The sequence below is a fragment of the Lepidochelys olivacea genome (genome assembly GCF_965140295.1).
Source record: "Lepidochelys olivacea isolate rLepOli2 genome assembly, chromosome: 5".
Taxonomy (NCBI): domain Eukaryota; kingdom Metazoa; phylum Chordata; order Testudines; family Cheloniidae; genus Lepidochelys; species Lepidochelys olivacea.
Window position 1 is genome coordinate 137,198,310 of NC_140415.1, and position 21,144 is coordinate 137,219,453.

The 21,144-nt window shown below is 48.0% G+C and overlaps 1 protein-coding gene across 1 annotated transcript; it reads right to left on the reverse strand.

The window, feature by feature from the left end:
- Window positions 1–16,123: 16,123 nt before the first annotated feature.
- On the reverse strand, window positions 16,124–18,124 carry LOC311520614 (uncharacterized protein; the record flags this gene model as incomplete). Its single annotated transcript, XM_084628182.1, has 2 exons — window positions 17,254–18,124; window positions 16,124–16,665 (listed from the first exon to the last, which is right to left on the reverse strand). The coding sequence occupies exons 1-2, from the start codon at window positions 17,837–17,839 to the stop codon at window positions 16,124–16,126; spliced, it is 1,128 nt and encodes a 375-aa protein (XP_084484308.1). The 5' UTR covers window positions 17,840–18,124.
- Window positions 18,125–21,144: the final 3,020 nt, after the last annotated feature.

Genomic DNA, 21,144 nt, shown 5'->3' on the forward strand with positions numbered 1-21,144 from the left:
GGAAACAGGCTACCTTGCATAATGACTTAGCCACTCCCAGTCTCTATTTAAGCCTAAATTAATAGTATCCAATTTGCAAATGAATTCCAATTCAGCAGTTTCTCGCTGGAGTCTGGATTTGAAGTTTTTTTGTTTTAAGATAGCGACCTTCATGTCTGTGATTGCGTGACCAGAGAGATTGAAGTGTTCTCCGACTGGTTTATGAATGTTATAATTCTTGACATCTGATTTGTGTCCATTTATTCTTTTACGTAGAGACTGTCCAGTTTGACCAATGTACCTGGCAGAGGGGCATTGCTGGCACATGATGGCATATATCACATTGGTGGATGTGCAGGTGAACGAGCCTCTGATAGTGTGGCTGATGTTATTAGGCCCTGTGATGGTGTCCCCTGAATAGATATGTGGGCACAATTGGCAACGGGCTTTGTTGCAAGGATAAGTTCCTGGGTTAGTGGTTCTGTTGTGTGGTATGTGATTGTTGGTGAGTATTTGCTTCAGGTTGTGGGGCTGTCTGTAGGCAAGGACTGGCCTGTCTCCCAAGATTTGTGAGAGTGTTGGGTCATCCTTTAGGCTAGGTTGTAGATCCTTAATAATGCGTTGGAGGGGTTTTAGTTGGGGGCTGAAGGTGACGGCTAGTGGCGTTCTGTTATTTTCTGATGTTCTACTGATTCTAAAACACTTGCTGAATAATCACTGTGAATGGTTGTTGGTCTGTAGCTCATTCCAGGTCACTTTATTCTGATCATTCAGTGTGTGAAACTCCAGACTGATGGTTAGTTTGAAAGTCGGGACACCCGGGTCCTGTTCCCAACTCTATCCCGACAGGTTGTGTGATATAAGACAAGGCCCTTCGCCTTTCTCAGTCTTTGTTTCTCCCTCTGTCAGTTAGGGAGAACAATCCTCTCACACCTGCCTCCTGGTGGTGGTGGTGGGGGGGGGCTGGGGAGACCTGTTTGAGAGTGTTACTCGTATCAGTGTATCATAGGCGGTGTCCTGTCGGGTTGAGTCATTCCAGATGTTGATGTAGTGCAGCAGAACCTCGTTTTCCCAACCTTGCATTACGCAGCTTTCCATGTTAAGCGAATCAACAGCGCACACAGGTCCAGAAGCCGGTGATTTCTCCTTTGGCCGCTAGATGGCGCTGCAGCCTCACACTTTCCTGTTCTCCTGGTTATCGCAATGGAGGTTAGTCTCCACAAAAAGAACAGGTTTAAGAGTAGCAGCCGTGTTAGTCTGTATCCGCAAAAAGAAAAGGAGGACTTGTGGCACCTTAGAGACTGACAAATTTATTTGAGCATAAGCTCTCGTGAGCTACAGCTCACTTCATCATCACGAAAGCTTATGCTCAAATAAATTTGTTAGTCTCTAAGGTGCCACAAGTCCTCCTTTTCTTTTTACCAAAAAGAACGCCGTTCTTGTTTTGAATATTCCTTGATGTCCACCATGTTGACTGTTGTGATACGTTTCAAAAAGTTGCAAGGCTTGTTTCATGGTCTACACAATGACAATCTTTCTTCCTTTTAAGACGTGATGACATTTTTGGTAAAGATCCTTGATTATTCAGGGACTTACCCAGGAAGACCCAAAGTATTTGGTACATAAGACTTGTGTGGAGGGGTGCACAGTGCTAAGGTATTTTTGGCCATAGCAGATTACTTGTCCCAAGAATGAAGTCAATCCCCCTTCAAAACAAGCCCAAAATGAGCTGTTACCAGATGTGCCCGTTACTTTGGGGTACGCTCATTTATTAGGTTTACTCTTCTGTGTGTGGGGGAGATTCTGTAATTCTGTCAATGTACTGCTTGTGTTATTTGTGTTTTCCTATGGAGCGCCACTCCTTCCTTCTGCAAGTTCCCTCCCAATGGAGCTATCCTACAGGACCTAGGTTCCCCAGGGGTGGGGTCTTCCAGCCGCCAAACCTGATGAACACACACACATTAACGTAGCATGTCTGAGAGGACTGGGGAATCAGCACTCACAAGCTGACCCCTTATGTGTCCCGGGACTCAGTTGGCTGGATTGAACAACAATTTAAAGCTGTTACTCTCGTATGTCCTTGGCCTCAGCGGGCTGGGCTGAGCAATACCTTAATCTACCACCCTCCTCTGCCCCCAGGTTCAGCACATCCCTGTCCCCAAAAATTGTCCCCACAACCATTCTGCTCGTTACCCACTTGATGAGAGGTTTCAGAGTAGCAGCCATGTTAGTCTGTATCCATAAAAAGAAAAGGAGTATTTGTGGCACCTTAGAGACTAACAAATTTATTAGAGCATAAGCTTTCATGAGTTACAGCTCACTTCATCTGATGCATACAACATCCACTTGATGAGCAAACCTCAGAGGATCTTTGGGCACTGCAGGGATCTTTAGCTTAGGTACAAGGAGCGTTGCTGCAGAGTGAATGGAGAAGCCAAAAACACCCCTAAGCGGGGAGAGCAATCAGCTTAACCATGAAAGTTATTTATGTCCAGGTGGTAACCTTACAAGGGGAGCCAAACAAACAAAACCGTTCCAATATTAAATCTAACTTAAATTTGATTGTTTGTTTCAGGGAAGCCTGGCTGTTTAAAAATAGCCAGAGCTCCAGGAACCAGCTGAGCAGCGGGAAACAGCAGAGCAGCACACAGCAGGAGTTTGCCTGGGATTGGTGAGTATCCAAGTGCGTGTTTGCTGAGTGAGTATCCGAGTGTGTGTTTGCTGGGAGGGCAGTTTGAAAGCCTGAGCGAGTGCCTGATTGGGTGGTAGCCTGCAGGGGGCGGGTATTGGGGCTGTCTGTTTGTTTCAGGGAAGCCTGGTTGTTTAAAAATAGCCAGAGCTCTGCGAACCAGCTGAGCGGCGGGGAACAGCAGAGCAGCACACAGCAGGAGTTTGCCTGGGAGCCCTCTTGCCAACTTCTCTGAGGAAGCTCATAGTAGGAAGGTGATATGGAAGGGGGGGGTTCAGCTATTGTGACCTGCACTGGGTGTGCCATGTTTGTCTTTCTTCCACAGGACAGAAGCGACTTTGTCTGTACAAAGTGCAAGCTAGTATCCCTATTGGAAGAGAAGATCGAAGGTCTGGAGCTACAGCTATCGACCCTGCGTTGCATACGAGAATCTGACGATTTTCTGGATAAAAGTCAGGATATGCTTCTACAGGCATAAAGCTCTAAAGATTTAGAGCAGGTTGCACAGCGGAGCCAAGAGACCAGTGAGGAAGCTTGGCAACATGTGACCTCCAGAAGAAGAAGGGGGAATGTCCGGGTACCAGCAACGCGGACACAGGTAAGCAACCGTTTTCATGTTCTCTCCACAGGTACCATTGCGGAGAGTGGACCAGATGATACATCTGGGGGGAGAAAGCAGAAGGAGACTCCACTGGTTGGAAGGCATGAGATGCGCTGTCCTGAGGTTGGGGGTTCCACAACCACCCCTCCCAAGAGAAGGAGGCGGGTGGTGGTGGTCGGGGACTCTCTCCTCAGGGGGACTAAGTCATCTATCTGCTGCCCTGACCGGGAAAACAGAGAAGTCTGCTGCCTGCCAGGGGCTAAGATTCGCAATGTGACGGAGAGACTGCCGAGACTCATCAAGCCCTCGGATCGCTACCCCTTCCTGCTTCTCCACGTGGGCACCAATGATACTGCCAAGAATGACCTTGAGCAGATCGCTGCGGACTATGTGGCTCTGGGAAGAAGGATAAAGGAGTTTGAGGCACAAGTGGTGTTCTCGTCCATCCTCCCCGTGGAAGGAAAAGACCAGGGTAGGGACCGTCGAATCCTGGAAGTCAATGAATGGCTACGCAGGTGGTGTCGGAGAGAAGGCTTTGGATTCTTTGACCATGGGATGGTGTTCCATGAAGGAGGAGTGCAGGGCAGAGACGGGCTCCACCTAACGAAGAGAGGGAAGAGCATCTTTGCGAGCAGGCTGGCTAACCTAGTGAGGAGGGCTTTAAACTAGGTTCACCGGGGGAAGGAGACCAAAGCTCTGAGGTAAGTGGGAAAGCGGGATACCGGGAGGAAGCACAGGCAGGAACGTCTGTGAGGTGAGGGCTCCTATCTCATACTGAGAATGAGGGGCGATCAGCAGGTTATCTCAAGTGCCTATATACAAATGCACAAAGCCTTGGAAACAAGCAGGGAGAACTGGAGGTCCTGGTGATGTCAAGGAATTATGACGTGATTGGAATAACAGAGACTTGGTGGGATAACTCACATGACTGGAGTACTGTTGTCATAAATATAAAGGGAAGGGTAAACCCCTTTAAAATCCCTCCTGGCCAGAGGAAAACTCCTCTCACCTGTAAAGGGTTAAGAAGCTAAAGGTAACCTCGCTGGCACCTGACCAACATGACCAATGAGGAGACAAGATACTTTCAAAAGCTGGGAGGAGGGAGAGAAACAAAGGCTCTGTCTGTCTATATGCTGTTTTTGCCGGGGATAGACCAGGAATGGAGTCTTAGAACTTTTAGTAAGTAATCTAGCTAGGTATGTGTTAGATTATGATTTCTTTAAATGGCTGAGAAAAGAATTGTGCTGAATAGAATAACTATTTCTGTCTATCCTTTTTGTAACTTAAGGTTTTGCCTAGAGGGATTCTCTATGTTTTGAATCTAATTACCCTGTAAGGTATCTACCATCCTGATTTTACAGAGGGGATTTCTTTACTTCTATTTACTCCTATTTCTATTAAAAGTCTTCTTGTAAGAAAACTGAATGCTTTTTCATTGTTCTCAGATCCAAGGGTTTGGGTCTGTGGTCACCTATGCAAATTGGTGAGGCTTTTTATCCAACATTTCCCAGGAAAGGGGGGGATGCAAGTGTTGGGAGGATTGTTCATTGTTCTTAAGATCCAAGGGTCTGGGTCTGTAGTCACCTAGGCAAATTGGTGAGGCTTTGTACCAAACCTTGTCCAGGAAGTGGGGTGCAAGGTTTTGGGAAGTATTTGGGGGGAAAGACGTTTCCAAACAGCTCTTCCCCAGTAACCAGTATTTGTTTGGTGGTGGTAGCGGCCAATCCAAGGACAAAGGGTGGAATATGTTGTACCTTGGGGAAGTTTTGACCTAAGCTGGTAAAGATAAGCTTAGGAGGTTTTCATGCAGGTCCCCACATCTGTACCCTAGCATTCAGAGTGGGGGAGGAACCTTGACAACTGTCATGGATGGTTATAAACTGTTCAGGAAGGACAGACAGGACAGAAAAGGTGCGGGAGCAGCACTGTATGTAAGGGAGCAGTATGACTGCTCAGAGCTCCGGTATGAAACTGCAGAAAAACCTGAGTGTCTCTGGATTAAGTTTAGAAGAGTGAGCAACAAGGGTGATGTAGTGGTGGGAGTCTGCTATAGACCACCAAACTAGGGGGATGAGGCTTTCTTCCGGCAACTCGCAGAAGCTACTAGATCACACGCCCTGGTTCTCATGGGCGACTTTCATCTTCCTGATATCTGCTGGGAGAGCAATACAGCGGTGCATAGACAATCCAGGAAGTTTTTGGAAAATGTAGGGGACAATTTCCTGGTGCAAGTGCTAGAGGAGCCAACTGGGGGGGGGAGCTTTTCTTGACCTGCTGCTCACAAACCGGGAAGAATTAGTGGGGAAAGCAAAAGTGGATGGGAATCTGGGAGGCAGTGACTATGTGTTGGTTGAGTTCAGGATGCTGACATAGGGAAGAAAGGTAAGCAGCAGAATGCGGACCCTGGACTTCAGGAAAGCAGACTTCGACTCCCTCAGGGAACTGATGGGTAGGATCCCCTGGGGGAATAACATGAAGGGGAAAGGAGTCCAGGAGAGCTGGCTGTATTTCAAGGAATCCCTATTGAGGTTACAGGGACAAACCATCCCGATGTGTCGAAAGAATAGTAAATATGGCAGGCGACCAGCTTGGCTTAACGGTGAAATCCTTGCAGATCTTAAACATAAAAAAGAAGCGTACAAGAAGTGGAAGATTGGACAAATGATCAGGGAAGAGTACAAAAATATTGCTCGGGCATGTAGGAATGAAATCAGGAGGCCCAAATCACACCTGGAGCTGCAGCTAGCAAGAGATCTTAAGAGTAACAAGAAGGGTTTCTTCAGGTATGTTGGCAACAAGAAGAAAGTCAAGGAAAGTGTGGGCCCCTTACTGAATGAGGGAGGCAACCTAGTGACAGAGGATGTGGAAAAAGCTAATGTACTCAATGCTTTTTTTGCCTCTGTCTTCACGAACAAGGTCAGCTCCCAGACTGCTGCGCTGGGCATCACAGCATGGGGAGGAAGTGACCAGCCCTCTGTGGAGAAAGAAGTGGTTAGGGACTATTTAGAAAAGCTGGACATGCACAAGTCCATGGTGTAGCCAGACAGCCGCCCCCCCCCCCCTCAGACCAGCATTGCTGGAAACACAGGAGGAAGCAGGAACAGGGCACTTAACATATATTCCAGCACAGCCTTTGAAGCTGTGAAAGCACAGGTGTGCTGCTACAATGTGCCTCTGGGAACAGATACAAGGATTAAGCTCACAGCAGGCAGAGGCCCTGTGACAGACATGGCTCTTAGCCCCAACTAAATAGCATGATGCACACACACCAACATCCTAGGTGGGAAAATATTTACCCTGATAAAAGAAATGTCCAGTAGTCGAAACTTATTGTTTCTCTCCTTTGCAAGTGTAAACTACTCTTGTGAAAGCTGGCGTCACCCCGACAGACCAGCCTCAATTTGGCATAAGAAAGGAGAAAGAGAATAAAGGAGTACAGAGGTATAAGTAGGGGACCTACAGCACCATGATTTTTGAGTGCTTTTCACTATCTATCTGCTGGTCAGATAAGTGACAGCCTCCCAAGGCTTCTGCAGCTAAGAGGGTCCCTACGCCTTGTCCCTTATTCGTCTTTCCGCGGAATTGAGTGACCGATCCTGGCTTGGCACCCCTGGAATCGAGAGATGCAAGGAGGGTAAGAAGCACCCACACCTGATCTCCTATCTTTAGTGTACACATATTTTGAAATAGAGCTCTATACTTTGTTTTCTTTCTTTGGGATTGTGGCTTCAGTTTTGTAACTTGTTTGTGTGTGTAACATCTCTACATTTAAATAAGTAGGCACTAGCAATTTTGTAACCACATGATTAGAATCTAGCTTAATAAATTTTGGTAACCATTTATGCATAAGCCTGACTGGTTTTCTCTGGTTTACTGTAAAGCAGCCAACACAATTAAAGAACCTCAGCCGTTTTGGCTCTAAAGCCTGGCCATTAGGTGAGAGTACTAAGAGCCTAGCGTTGAGTTGTGCCGCCTCCACGGGGCAAACTCTTGGGGCACCTGTCAGTCAATCCTGGCTGCCCGCTGCGAAGGAGCTCTGAGCTCTAGCAGTTAAAGTCACGGGTGTGGAGAGGCTCTTAGTGCTGCCATTGGGGCACCTGTCAGTCAGTATTGACTGCCCGCTGCGAAGGAGCTCTGAGCTCTAGCAGTTAAAGTCATGGGTGGTTAGGACCTTGGGGCATCCGTCAGCCTAGCCTGGGCTGCCCGCCGCGAAGGGACAGTGCGTCCTAGCGGTTAAAGTCACAGATGGTATAAACGGGCATAGCTGGCACCTCACCAAACATCCTTGGCCGTCGGGTAACAGAAATTGGCGTCACGAACAGGATTGTGATATAGGCTGCACTACAGTAACACAATGAAACCAGTCATGATAAACACCACAGAATTCTCTGAGCTAGAGAAAAGTTTGACCCAAGAGGGATGGGGAAATCCTCTGTGGAGCAAAGAACTGCTGGAGAAATATTGGGGAAAACCAGCAGAGATCTGGCAGCATTTCTGTAACTGGAGAACTGCCTGCAAGATGAAGAAAGGGAAAGGAAAAGGTGCTTGTATATGGCTGCTTACTAACATTTGGCAAGCTGCCTGTAAGGATTATCATAGTCTGGCAATAGAATAGGCTACAACAGGAAAGGGACACACTGCGCAAGGAATGCCAGAATTTAGATACCAGAGTAAGAACACTGAATAGGGATATGGAACATCTTCAGAAAAGATTACTTCCCTTAATTGAGAAAGAAGGGATAGAACGAAGGGAAAAGCTGGAGACTAAAACACGCAGTATCAACCGGGCTAAAGTTGAGACTGCTCTCTGGCTAGACCCTGAGGAATGGGATGGAGACATTTGGGATTCAGCAGATGAGTCCCCCTCCTCTGAGGAGGAAGGTCCCTCTGTAAAATTAAGACCAGCTATCACACATCACAAATCAGAAGAACATGAGGAAAATTTGAGTGGGGCAGAGCTGGATGAAGAAGGGGATGACAATTATCCATCCACCTCTTCAAAAACAAAGAAGGGAGGTAAAAAGGGAAAAGGGAGTAAAGCTCCAACACACTTTACCAAAATTACCACCCGCCAATATACTCCCATGGAGTTAAAAACAATCCAGGGAGATTTTGCTAAAAAGCCTGAGGAAGGTATAATAGAGTGGCTGGTCCGCCTCTGGGACACTGGGGGTGGATATATACGCCTGACAGCCCAAGAAACTGAGCGCCTTAACTTTGGTGCAGGAATATTCCTGGAACACTCAGAGGGGAACACCCCTAAAACACGTTGGTCTCTGGCTTGTCAATGGGCAAGAGGAATTTACCCAGCAGACCGAGATGAACTCACAGTAATGCACTGGACCAACATAGATGAGGTTAAAAACAGCTCTATTAACTGTGGCTGTCATTAGCATGCTTGGCCAAAACCCTCAAGAGTTAGCCTATGAAAGCCCATGGGAGGGTCAGGTAGATGTAGATGATCTCAGACCCCTGCTTAAGGGAGTTCCGAGTAACCACAGGGCTATGGCACTGTCCCTTAGATCAGAAGCTGCAGCACATAACAGTATCTTTCGGGCACTGCTAAACCTTCTGGTGTCATACTTTAGAGAATTCGGAGACATCAGAGCACTGACAGGCAAAGCTAAGATGCGTTCCCTTCAGGGAAACAAGGGGGCACCATCTAAAGGACATAAAAACAAGCGAGAGCCAACCCAGGAGGAAAAGGAGCTTAGAGCCAAGTTGTGGAGACAATGTCTGGCTTTAGGTTATCCCAGAGATGTGATAAATGGACTGCCCACAGAGCGGCTAAAGTTATTCACCACCTTTAAAAGAGCTGACTGGGAGACAACTAATGCTACTCCCAGTGCACCTCTGCAGCTCTCTCCTCCTCCCCCACCTGCAGACACCCGGTATACTCCATTGCTGCGGCAACTGCAAGAGTTACCAGAGCAGGGAAACTAGCTTGCGGGGGTCAATCTCCTCTCCTAATAAACCAGCTTAAATCCAAAGAGGAGAAAACAACAGCAAAAGACCCCCGGATACATGTTACTGTAAATGACAAACACATTATTCCTTTCTTAATGGACACAGGGGCTCAAAGGTCCATGATTAAGTGAGAAACTTTTCAGGGCTCGCCACCTACTGGCGGAAAGCAGGTACTTGTTACAGGGGTAAATGGCAGTACCATAACTTACCCATTAGTTAAGATAAAACTGGATATCCCCTTGCAACCCCACCATCAGCCCCGAAAATATGAGGTGATTTTGGGCAATGCCAACCTACTGGGCATGGACGTTTTAAGAGGAAAGAAGGGAAGGATTAATGGGGAAAGATGGGCTTTTGGAGTCAGTTCTGTTCCTCATGCCACCCACCTGGAAGAGGAAAGCCCTCCCCACTATTCTGTAAACTTACTTAGCAGCGCGCCTGCTCTCCCGCCCTCAACAGTAACAAACACAAAGCAGTATAATGTCCCAGCTGAGGCCATAAGCCCTGTTACTGACCTGATCAAAGATTTGGAACAGCGAGGAATTTTAATTCGTACTCACTCTCGCTTTAATTCTCCTGTGTGGCCCATTAAGAAACCAAATGGCAAATGGAGATTCATAGATTCATAGATATTTAGGTCAGAAGGGACCATTATGATCATCTAGTCTGACCCTCCTGCACAATGCAGGCCACAGAATTTCACCCACCACTCCTAAAAAAGACCTCACACCTATATCTGTGCTATTGAAGTCCTCAAATTGTAGTTTGAAGACCTCAAGGAGCAGAGAATCCTCCAGCAAGTGACCCGTGCCCCATTCTACAGAGGAAGGCGAAAAACCTCCAGGGCCTTCCAATCTGCCCTGGAGGAAAATTCCTTCCCGACCCCAAATATGGCGATCAGCTAAACCCTGAGCATATGGGCAAGATTCATCAGCCAGATACTACAGAAAATTCTTTCCCGGGTAACTTGGATCTTACCCCATCTAAAAACCCATCACAGTCCATTGGGCCTATTTACCATGAATATTTAATTACCAAAACCATGTTATCCCATCATACCATCTCCTCCATAAACTTATCGAGTTTAATCTTAAAGCAAGATAGATCTTTTGCCCCCACTACTTCCCTCGGAAGGCTATTCCAAAACTTCACTCCTCTGATGGTTAGAAACCTTCGTCTAATTTCTAATCTAAATTTCCTAGTGGCCAGTTTATATCCATTTGTTCTTGTGTCCACATTGGTACTGAGTTTAAATAATTCCTCACCAAACATCCTTGGCCGTCGGCTAACACATGGGGCCGGACGCATTGCATCCGAGAGTGCTAAAGGAATTGGCGGCTGTGATTGCAGAGCCATTGGCCATTATCTTTGAAAACTCGTGGCGAACGGGGGAAGTCCCGGATGACTGGAAAAAGGCTAATGTAGTGCCAATCTTTAAAAAAGGGAAGAAGGAGGATCCTGGGAACTACAGGCCAGTCAGTCTCACCTCAGTCCCCGGAAAAATCATGGAGCAGGTCCTCAAGGAATCAATCCTGAAGCACTTACATGAGAGGAAAGTGATCAGGAACAGTCAGCATGGATTTACCAAGGGAAGGTCATGCCTGACTCATCTAATCGCCTTCTATGATGAGATTACTGGTTCTGTGGATGAAGGGAAAGCAGTGGATGTATTGTTTCTTGACTTTAGCAAAGCTTTTGACACGGTCTCCCACAGTATTCTTGACAGCAAGTTAAAGAAGTATGGGCTGGATGAATGCACTATAAGGTGGGTAGAAAGTTGGCAAGATTGTCGGGCTCAACGGGTAGTGATCAATGGCTCCATGTTTAGTTGGCAGCCGGTATCAAGTGGAGTGCCCCAAGGGTCGGTCCTGGGGCCGGTTTTATTCAATATCTTCATAAATGATCTGGAGGATGGTGTGGATTGCACTCTCAGCAAATTTGCAGATGATACTAAACTAGGAGGAGTGGTAGATACGCTGGAGGGCAGGGATAGGATACAGAGGGACCTAGACAAATTGGAGGATTGGGCCAAAAGAAATCTGATGAGGTTCAACAAGGATAAGTGCAGGGTCCTGCACTTAGGACGGAAGAACCCAATGCACCGCTACAGACGAGGGACCGAATGGCTAGGCAGCAGTTCTGCGGAAAAGGACCTAGGGGTGACAGTGGACAAGAAGCTGGATATGAGTCAACAGTGTGCCCTTGTTGCCAAGAAGGCCAATGGCATTTTGGGATGTATAAGTAGGGGCATAGCCCGCAGATCGAGGGACGTGATCATTCCCCTCTATTTGACATTGGTGAGGCCTCATCTGGAGTACTGTGTCCAGTTTTGGGCCCCGCACTACAAGAAGGATGTGGATAAATTGGAGAGAGTCCAGCGAAGGGCAACAAAAATTATTAGGGATCTGGACCACATGACTTATGAGGAGAGGCTGAGGGAACTGGGATTGTTTAGTCTGCAGAAGAGAAGAATGAGGGGGGATTTGATAGCTGCTTTCAACTACCTGAGAGGTGGTTCCAAAGAGGACGGTTCTAGACTATTCTCAGTGGTAGAAGAGGACAGGACAAGGAGTAATGGTCTCAAGTTGCAGTGGGGGAGGTTTAGGTTGGATATTAGGAAAACCTTTTTCACTAGGAGGGTGGTGAAACACTGGAATGCGTTACCTAGGGAGGTGGTAGAATCTCCTTCCTTAGAGGTTTTTAAGGTCAGGCTTGACAGAGCCCTGGCTGAGATGATTTAGTTGGGGACTGATCCTGCTTTGAGCAGGGGGTTGGACTAGATGACCTCCTGAGGTCCCTTCCAACCCTGATATTCTATGATTACAAAAGTTAGGGCTAGCAAACTATAACTGATCACATAAGGCAGGGTCAGGAGGCTATACCTAGAGAGAGAGAGAGAAAGAGACAGATGGATTTCAGCACTCCTTAAAGCTGGAATCGATCAAGGTTCCCAGGTGGCATTGGTAGCTGAGGGACCGCAGCGCTGGAGCCAGGCAGAGCCCGCAGCACAATCAGTCAGGAAAAGATAATGAGTACTTGTGCCACCTTAGAGACTAACAAATTTATTTGAGCATAAGCTTTCATGGGCTAAAGCCCACTTCATCAGATGCATGCAGTGGAAAATACAGTAGGAAGATATATACACAGAGAACACGAGAAAATGAGGGTTGTCATACCAACTCTTAAGGAGACCAATCAATTAAGGTGGGCTATTAGCAGAGGAGGAAAAAAAACTTTTGTCGTGATAATCAGGCTAATCTTGGGGGGAGGACTAAAACTGCAGGGCAGAGAGACCAGTAAGTGCTAGGGGGTCCCGATCCAGTCCCCCAGCTTCTAGCTGCCCCCCCCCTTAAGGCTGCCATTGCTGGGAGCCCATCCATCTGCAACTTCAACTTGTAAAGATTGTAGATAAAACCTGTACAGCTGTGTGCCTTAGGGCAAAAAGTTACACACAGGTACATCAAATACATTATGAAAGAGAACATGCAAAAGAAAACACAGTGGGTAAAACTAGCTAACAAAAGCCTGAGCAGCCAAAACACCAGCCAGCTGTTGTTCCCACTAAGAGGGAAGTTACAATAGCTCATCCTTCACATTTCTCATAGGAACTACAGGGGCCTGATGAAATTGGGGCAGATTTAAAACTTAAAACATTTTTAAAAAGAAAAAACATCCGCAACTTTGTTACATGTTATTTACAGCATCATTATTCATACTAGCCTGACTTGGCCTTCTCTGCCAGAAGAGAGGCAGACAGACTACAATCAGGACCACCAGCTGTGCCCCCAAAAGACTGGGCTCTGGGCCAAACCTCCAAATATATGAGACCCACATCCTTCTCCAGAACAACCCCCCCAAACTGGACCAGACCCACATCCCTCCCGACAATGACCATCCTTGACCTGGACAGCACACCCAGCTCAGCCAGGAAGGAGAACTATTGAAACTTTCTTTGAGTTTTCATCTACCTGTTCTTCCCCTAATTGTTGGGGGCTCAAAATATCTCGCTGTGGGAAGCGAAGATGCAGGCACTGGATTCTACCTCTCAGGAGCTAACAGCACACACACAGGGTATGTCTACACTACGGAATAAGGTCGAATTTATAGAAGTTGGTTTTTTAGAAATCGGTTTTATATATTCGAGTGTGTGTCCCCCCACAGAAAATGCTCTAAGTGCATTAAGTGCATTAACTCGGCGGAGCGCTTCCACAGTACCGAGGCTAGAGTCGACTTCCGGAGCGTTGCACTGTGGGTAGCTATCCCACAGTTCCCGCAGTCTCCGCTGCCCATTGGAATTCTGGGTTGAGATCCCAATGCCTGATGGGGCTAAAACATTGTCGCGGGTGGTTCTGGGTACATATCGTCAGGCCCCCGTTCCCTCCCTCCCTCTGTGAAAGCAAGGGCAGACAATCATTTCGCGCCTTTTTTCCTGAGTTACCTGTGCAGACGCCATACCACGGCAAGCATGGAGCCCGCTCAGGTAACCGTCACCCTATGTCTCCTGGGTGCTGGCAGATGCGGTACGGCTTTGCTGCACAGTAGCAGCAACCCATTGCCTTCTGGCAGCAGATGGTGCAATACGACTGGTAGTCGTCCTCGTTGTGTCCGAGGTGCTCCTGGCCACGTCGGCTGGGAGCGCCTGGGCAGACATGGGCGCAGGGACTAAATTTGGAGTGACTTGACCAGGTCATTCTCTTTAGTCCTGCAGTCAGTCCTATTGAACCGTCTTATGGTGAGCGGGCAGGCGATACGGACTGCTAGCAGTCGTACTGTACCATCTTCTGCCAGGCAGGCAAGAGATGAAGATTGCTAGTAGTCGTATTGTACCATCTTCTGCCAGGCAGGCAAGAGATGAGGATGGCTAGCAGTCGTACTGTACCATCTTCTGCCAAGCAGCCATGAGATGTGGATGGCATGCAGTCCTTCTGCACCGTCTGCTGCCAGCCAAAGATGTAAAAGATAGATGGAGTGGGTCAAAACAAGAAATAGACCAGATTGGTTTTGTACTCATTTGCCTCCTCCCCTGTCTAGGGGACTCATTCCTCTAGGTCACACTGCAGTCACTCAGAGAAGGTGCAGCGAGGTAAATCTAGCCATGTATCAATCAGAGGCCAGGCTAACCTCCTTGTTCCAATAAGAATGATAACTTAGGTGCACCATTTCTTATTGGAACCCTTCGTGAAGTCCTGCCTGAAATACTCCTTGATGTACAGGCACCCCCTTTGTTGATTTTAGCTCCCTGAAGCCAACCCTGTAACCCGTGTCGTCAGTCGCCCCTCCCTCCGTCAGAGCAACGGCAGACAATCGTTCCGCGCCTTTTTTCTGTGCGGACGCCATACCAAGGCAAGCATGGAGGCCGCTCAGCTCACTTTGGCAATCAGGAGCACATTAAACACCACACGCATTATCCAGCAGTATATGCAGCACCAGAACCTGGCAAAGCGATACCGGGTGAGGAGGCGACGTCAGCGCGGTCACGTGAGTGATCAGGACATGGACACAGATTTCTCTGAAAGCATGGGCCCTGACAATGCATGCATCATGGTGCTAATGGGGCAGGTTCATGCTGTGGAACGCCGATTCTGGGCTCGGGAAACAAGCACAGACTGGTGGGACCGCATAGTGTTGCAGGTCTGGGACAATTCCCAGTGGCTGCGAAACTTTCGCATGCGTAAGGGCACTTTCATGGAACTTTGTGACTTGCTTTCCCCTGCCCTGAGGCGCATGAATACCAAGATGAGAGCAGCCCTCACAGTTGAGAAGCGAGTGGCGATAGCCCTGTGGAAGCTTGCAACGCCAGACAGCTACCGGTCAGTTGGGAATCAATTTGGAGTGGGCAAATCTACTGTTGGGGCTGCTGTGATGCAAGTAGCCCATGCAATCAAAGATCTGCTGATATCAAGGGTAGTGACCCTGGGAAACGTGCAGGTCATAGTGGATGGCTTTGCCGCAATGGGATTCCCTAACTGTGGTGGGGCTATAGACGGAACCCATATCCCTATCTTGGCACTGGAGCACCAAGCTGCCGAGTACATAAACCGCAAGGGGTACTTTTCGATAGTGCTGCAAGCTCTGGTGGATCACAAGGGACGTTTCACCAACATCAACGTGGGATGGCCGGGAAAGGTACATGACGCTCGCATCTTCAGGAACTCCGGTCTGTTTCAAAAGCTGCAGGAAGGGACTTTATTCCCAGACCAGAAAATAACTGTTGGGCATGTTGAAATGCCTATATGTATCCTTGGGGACCCAGCCTACCCCTTAATGCCATGGCTCATGAAGCCGTACACAGGCAGCCTGGACAGTAGTCAGGAGCTGTTCAACTACAGGCTGAGCAAGTGCAGAATGGTGGTAGAATGTGCATTTGGACGTTTAAAGGTGCGCTGGCGCAGTTTACTGACTCGCTTAGACCTCAGCGAAACCAATATTCCCATTGTTATTACTGCTTGCTGTGTGCTCCACAATATCTGTGAGAGTAAGGGGGAGACGTTTATGGCGGGGTGGGAGGTTGAGGCAAATCGCCTGGCTGCTGGTTATGTGGAGCCAGACACCAGGGCGGTTAGAAGAGCACAGGAAGGCGCGGTACGCATCAGAGAAGCTTTGAAAACCAGTTTCATGACTGGCCAGGCTACGGTGTGAAAGTTCTGTTTGTTTCTCCTTGATGAAACCCCCCGCCCCTTGGTTCACTCTACTTCCCTGTAAGCTAACCACCCGCCCCTCCTCCCTTCAATCATTGCTTGCAGAGGCAATAAAGTCATTGTTGCTTCACAGTCATGCATTCGTTATTCATTCATCACACAAATAGGGGGATGACTACCAAGGTAGCCCAGGAGGGGTGGTGGAGGAGGGAAGGAAAATGCCACACAGCACTTTAAAAGTTTACAACTTTAAAATTTATTGAATGACAGCCTTCTTTTTTTTGGGCAATCCTCTGTGGTGGAGTGGCTGGTTGGCCGGAGGCCCCCCCACCGCGTTCTTGGGCGTCTGGGTGTGGAGGCTATGGAACTTGGGGAGGAGGGCGGTTGGTTACAGAGGGGCAGCAGTGGCAGTCTGTGCTCCAGCTGCCTTTGCTGCAGCTCAACCATACACTGGAGCATACTGGTTTGGTCCTGCAGCAGCCTCAGCATTGAATCCTGCCTCCTCTCATCACGCTGCCGCCACATTTGAGCTTCAGCCCTGTCTTCAGTCCGCCACTTACTCTCTTCAGCCCGCCACTTACTCTCTTCAGCCCTCCACCTCTCCTCCCGGTCATTTTGTGCTTTCCTGCACTCTGACATTATTTGCCTCCACGCATTCGTCTGTGCTCTGTCAGTGTGGGAGGACAGCATGAGCTTGGAGAACATTTCATCGCGAGTGTGTTTTTTTTTCTTTCTAAGCTTCACTAGCCTCTGGGAAGGAGAAGATCCTGTGATCATTGAAACACATGCAGCTGGTGGAGAAAAAAAAAGGGACAGCGGTATTTAAAAAGACACATTTTATAAAACAGTCGCTACACTCTTTCAGGGTAAACCTTGCTGTTAACATTACATACATAGCACATGTGCTTTCGTTACAAGGTCGCATTTTGCCTCCTCCCACCACGTGACTACCCCCTCAACCTTCCCCCCTCCCTGTGGCTAACAGCGGGGAACATTTCTGTTTAGCCACAGGCAAACAGCCCAGCAGGAATGGGCTCCTCTGAGTGTCCCCTGAAGAAAAGCACTCTATTTCAACCAGGTGACCATGAATTATATCTCACTCTCCTGAGGATAACACAGAAAGATAAAGAACGGATGTTGTTTGAATGCCAGCAAACATACACTGCAATGCTTTGTTCTACAATGATTCCCGAGTACGTGTTACTGGCCTGGAGTGGTAAAGTGTCCTACCATGAAGGACGCAATAAGGCTGCCCTCCCCAGAAACCTTTTGCAAAGGCTTTAGGACTACATCTAGGAGAACCGCAAATGCCAGGGCAAAGTAATCCTTTCACATGCTTGCTTTTAAACCATGTATAGCATTTTAAAAGGTACACTCACCAGAGGTCCCTTCTCCGCCTGCTGGGTCCAGGAGGCAGCCTTGGGTGGGTTCGGGGGGTACTGGCTCCAGGTCTAGGGTGAGAAACAGTTCCTGGCTGTCGGGAAAACCGGTTTCTCCGCTTGCTTGCTGTGAGCTATCTACAACCTCCTCCTCCTCATCATCATCTTCTTCGTCCCCAAAACCTACTTCCGTATTGCCTCCATCTCCATTGAAGGAGTCAAACAACACGGCTGGGGTAGTGGTGGCTGAACCCCCTAAAATGGCATGCAGCTCATCATAGAAGCGGCATGTTTGGGGCTCTGACCCAGAGCGGCTGTTTGCCTCTCTGGTTTTCTGGTAGGCTTGCCTCAGCTCCTTCAGTTTCACGCGGCACTGCTTCGGGTCCCTGTTATGGCCTCTGTCCTTCATGCCCTGGGAGATTTTCACAAAGGTTTTGGCATTTCGAAAACTGGAACGGAGTTCTGATAGCACGGATTCCTCTCCCCATACAGCGATCAGATCCCGTACCTCCCGTTCGGTCCATGCTGGAGCTCTTTTGCGATTCTGGGACTCCATCATGGTCACCTGTGCTGATGAGCTCTGCATGGTCACCTGCAGCTTGCCACGCTGGCCAAACAGGAAATGAGATTCAAAAGTTCGCGGTTCTTTTCCTGTCTACCTGGCCAGTGCATCTGAGTTGAGAGTGATGTCCAGAGCGGTCAGAATGGAGCACTCTGGGATAGCTCCCGGAGGCCAATACCATCGAATTGTGTCCACAGTACCCCAAATTCGAGCCGGCAACGTCTATTTAAGCGCTAATCCACTTGTCAGGGGTGGAGTAAGGAAATCGATTTTAAGAGCCCTTTAAGTCGAAATAAAGGGCTTCATTGTGTGGACGGGTGCAGGTTTAAATCGATTTAACGCTGCTAAATTCGACCTAAAGTCCTAGTGTAGACCAGGGCATAGAAACTGCGGAATCACCTGATCAACATCCTCTACAGCAAACAGGGAAAGATTAAGAATGAGCTCTCAAAAATGGATACTCTCATAAAAAAACCAACCTTCCACACAAACTTCCTCGTGGCTGGACTTTACTAAAACTAGATAAGCCATTTACAACACACACTTTGCTTCTCTACAAAAGAAAAAGGACACTAAACTTTCTAAATTATTACATGCCACAAGGGGCTACAGCAGTGGTTCCCTCAACCCACCCAGCAATATTGTTAACCTATCCAACTATACTCTCAGCCCAGCAGAAGCAGCTGTCCTATCTCAGGGCCTCTCCTTCTGCCCCTCCACCCCCACGAACATGATACAGTTCTGTGGTGACCTGGAATCCTATTTTCGACGTCTCGGACTCAAGGAATATTTCCAACACACCTCTGAACAACATACTAATCCACAGAGACCTCCCTACCAACACTACAAAAAGAAGGATTGTGCGTGGACTCCTCCTGAAGGTCGAAACAGCAGACTGGACTTCTACATAGAGTGCTTCCACCGACGTGCACGGGCTGAAATTGTGGAAGAGCAGCATCACTTGCCCCATAACCTCAGCCATGAGGAACACAATGCCATCTTCAGCCTCAGAAACAACTCTGACATCATAATCAAAAAGGCTGACAAAGGAGGTGCTGTTGTCATCATGAATAGGTCGGAATATGAACAAGAGGCTGCTCGGCAGTTCTCCAACACCACTTTCTACAAGCCATTACCCTCTGATCCCACTGAGGGTTACCAAAAGCAACTACAGCATTTGCTCAAGAAACTCCCTGAAAAAGCACAAGATCAAATCCGCACAGACACACCCCTGGAACCCCGACCTGGGATATTCTATCTACTACCCAAGATCCATAAACCTGGGAATCCTGGGCACCCCATCATCTCAGACATTGGCACCCTGACAGCAGGATTGTCTGGCTATATAGACTCCCTCCTCAGGCCCTACACTACCAGCTATCTTCGAGACACCACTGACTTCCTGAGGAAACTACAATCCATCGGTGATCTTCCTGAAAACACCATCCTGGCCACCTTGGATGTAGAAGCCCTATACACCAACATTCCACACAAAGATGGACTACAAGCCGTCAAGAACACTATCCCCGATAATGTCACGGCTAACCTGGTGGCTGAACTTTGTGACTTTGTCCTTACCCATAACTATTTTACATTTGGGGACAATGTATACCTTCAGATCAGCGGCACTGACATGGGTACCCGCATGGCCCCACAGTATGCCAACATTTTTATGGCTGATTTAGAACAACGCTTCCTCAGCTCTTGTCCCCTAACACCCCTACTCTACTTGCGCTATATTGATGACATCTTCATCATCTGGACCCATGGAAAAGAAGCCCTTGAGGAATTCCACCATGATTTCAACAATTTCCATCCCACCATCAACCTCAGCCTGGTCGAGTCCACACAAGAGATCCACTTCCTGGACACTACAGTGCTAATAAGTGATGGTCACTTAAACACCACCCTATACCGGAAACCTACTGACCACTATTCCTACCTACATGCCTCCAGCTTTCACCATGACCACACCACACGATCCATCGACTACAGCCAAGCTCTGCAATACAACCGCATTTGCTCCAACCCCTCAGAGAGAGACAGACACCTACAAGATCTCTATCAAGCATTCTTACAACTACAATACCCACCTGCAGAAGTGAAGAAACAGATTGATAGAGCCAGAAGAGTTCCCAGAAGTCACCTACTACAGGACAGGCCTAACAAAGAAAATAACAGAACGCCACTAGCCGTCACCTTCAGCCCCCAACTAAAACCCCTCCAACGCATTATTAAGGATCTACAACCTATCCTGAAGGATGACCCAACACTCTCACAAATCTTGGGAGACAGGCCAGTCCTTGCCTACAGACAGCCCCCCCAACCTGAAGCAAATACTCACCAGCAACCACATACCACACAACAGAACCACTAACCCAGGTACCTATCCTTGCAACAAAGCGCGTTGCCAACTGTGCCCACATATCTATTCAGGGGACACCATCACAGGGCCTAATAACATCAGCCACACTATCAGAGGCTCATTCACCTGCACATCCACCAATGTGATATATGCCATCATGTGCCAGCAATGCCCCTCTGCCATGTACATTGGTCAAACTGGACAGTCTCTACGTAAAAGAGTAAATGGACACAAATCAGATGTCAAGAATTATAACATTCATAAACCAGTCAGAGAACACTTCAATCTCTCTGGTCTCGCAATTACAGACATGAAAGTCGCTATTTTACAACAAAAAAACTTCAAATCCAGACTCCAGAGAGAAACTGCTGAATTGGAATTCATTTGCAAATTGGATACAATTAACTTAGGCTTGAATAGAGACTGGGAGTGGCTTAGTCATTATGCAAGGTAGCCTATTTCCCCTTGTTTTTTCCTACCCTCCTCCTCCCTCCCCCCCAACGTTCTTGTTAAACCCTGGATTTGTGCTGGAAATGGCCCACCTTGATTATCATACACAATGTAAGGAGAGTGATCACTTTAGATAAGCTATTACCAGCAGGAGAGTGGGGTGGGAGGAGGTATTTTTTCATTCTTTGTGTGTATATAATAAGATCTTCTACACTTTCCACAGTATGCATCTGATGAAGTGAGCTGTAGCTCACGAAAGCTTATGCTCAAATAAATTGGTTAGTCTCTAATGTGCCACAAGTACTCCTTTTCTTTTTTCCAGAAGAGAAGGTGACCCTGGTCTGGCTGTGGGCTCACAGCTACCAGCTATGACAGACCCTTCACTGGCCAGCAAAATTCCCCCCTTTTCACTCAGGTTGGGTTTGCTTCCTGCAACAGAGTCCTTGGAGATCTGTTCCCACCGCAGTGGTCACCAGGACCCCAACCCCCACCTTCGGGGCACATGCCTCTGTGC